At 54.5% G+C, this 1,900-nt stretch overlaps 1 protein-coding gene across 1 annotated transcript in view; it reads left to right on the plus strand.

The window, feature by feature from the left end:
* ccdc18 (coiled-coil domain containing 18) overlaps positions 1-1,679 on the plus strand; it is a 39,200-nt gene extending 37,521 nt beyond the window's left edge. The window contains exons 22-23 of the mRNA XM_015396086.1: positions 518-940; positions 1,023-1,679. Of these exons, the coding sequence (XP_015251572.1) occupies positions 518-940; positions 1,023-1,559 (960 nt within the window). The 3' untranslated portion in view covers positions 1,560-1,679. The remainder of the gene's footprint in view (positions 1-517; positions 941-1,022) is intronic.
* Positions 1,680-1,900: the final 221 nt, after the last annotated feature.

Consider the following 1,900-nt stretch of genomic DNA (forward strand, 5'->3'; position numbering starts at 1 on the left):
ATAAAGCTGTAGCTCTGGGTCCCTGAGCAAGACCCTTAACTCCCCACACGGCTCCGTGGGCGGCGCGCAATGGCAGCCCACTGCTCCCGCAGGTTAAATGCAGAGAGTGAAATTCGTTGCTCTGTACTTCTGACTGTAATGAGAAAAGTCATCAGGCCGATCCGCCTCTAACTCTTCCACGTTTTCCCTCTTCCACTGTTCCTCTGTGTTTTTCATCTGGATCGTTAGGTCTGGGCTTTGACTAGGCCATTCTGTTAACCTCCATCAATCCTCCCTTCAGCTCTGACCATGCAACTGTTCCCTCAGCATGATGCTACCTCCACCCTGCTTCATAACAGGCTTGTTTTTTGGCCGTATCTTAGCAGATGTGAGGTTGTTTCATCCTCCTGCCTTCTGCAGGTGATGAACGCTGCCTTCCTGTTCTACCTTTTTAAATGCATTGCAGCAGTTGAGGCCTGGTTGAATCTTGTTGTGAAGCTCTGTGTTCTGAACTCTTTCGCTCTCCGTTCTCTGGCAGCTGGAGTCTCTGCAGCACACTCGAGGCCAGCTGCTCAAAGTCTCGGAGCAGATCTCCACCAGCATGCGCTCCTCCCAGGAGCAGCTCACCCTGAAGCTCCAGCAGAGCCAGAAGCAGCTGGAGGATGCAAAGGAGCGCTGCGGCCGGGTGGAAAGCCAGCTGGACCGGGCCCAGACCGAGCTGGATCACAGCCACGGCCGAGCCAGCCACCTTCAGGCGCGGCTGTTGCAGAGAGAAGCCGAGCTGGAGGAGAGCAGGACGCTGGGGGAACAAACCAGGGTGGAGAACGGCCGTCTGACTGCACAGCTGGAGCTGCTGTCTGCGCAGCTGCAGCAGAGCAGGAAGCAGGTTTCTCAGCTCCAAACTCGGCTCCGTACCTCCCAAGAGTCTCTGGAGAGGTCGACCGATTCGCTGCTCCTAAAGGTACGCTTTGCTCCAGGATCCCAGCTTCACCGCTCTTCTTTTTAAAGTCCTTCCCTTTCATCTGTCTCCTTACCTCCTGCAGGAGTCTGAGGTGACCCGCCTCCAGGCCCGGATCTCCAGTATGGGAAGATCTGCGGAGCGGCAGATTCTGTTAGGTCACGCCGCCTCCCTTCCTGCCCTGCAGACGTTGACGGACCCTCCGGCGCCGTCCCTGACTAACGCTCCCTCATACCTCCCAGCCAGTGACCTGCTTCAGACCAGCAGCACCGGCTCCTCTGTGGACCTTCCTCCCAGCCTGAAGGCCACCCTGATCAAGCCGCCGTGGGAGTCTTCCTCACCGTCTGCTTCCTTCCCAGAGATCGCCGACCTCAGCTGGCAGGGGCTCAGCGCTGCCGAGGCCTCGGCGTCCTCTGACAGCTCCTTCAACCCGCTCACCTACATGGTGGACCGAGATGACGTGCAGCAGAGCGAGTCCAGGAGGGAGTCTGAGAGCACTTTGGTGGGACAGGAGGAGGAGGATATGGGCTCGCTGACAGGAATGCTGAAGTTTGTTCATCAGACGTTAGCCCTGCAGGAGGATCCCTCTGTGTGGAGCTCTGGAACAAAGACGCAGAGCTGACATCAGCTGCACTGCAGGTAAAAACATCCTCAGTCAAAACATTAATAAATCCTTCAGTAAAGCATGAAATGCAAAATAGTGACAGCAAAGGAGCCAATCGGATCTTGTTTTTAAAATATTTTAAAGAAATACACTTCCAAAACAGCCAAAGTTTTGGTCTGCTGGACGTTAGCGGCGTGATTGTGATTGGTGGAGACGAGCGTTACTGGGCTGAAAGTGAGGATGATGATGATCTGTGGCGTGCAGCTTCAAAAGAATGTCTGATCAGCTGCAGACTGAAACAAACATTTCATCCTTTAAAAGCTTCAGCATCAGGCCAGATGTCACCTTTAATAAATAAA

The sequence above is a fragment of the Cyprinodon variegatus genome, unplaced genomic scaffold (assembly GCF_000732505.1).
Source record: "Cyprinodon variegatus isolate N-32 unplaced genomic scaffold, C_variegatus-1.0 Scaffold775, whole genome shotgun sequence".
Classification (NCBI taxonomy): Eukaryota; Metazoa; Chordata; class Actinopteri; order Cyprinodontiformes; family Cyprinodontidae; genus Cyprinodon; species Cyprinodon variegatus.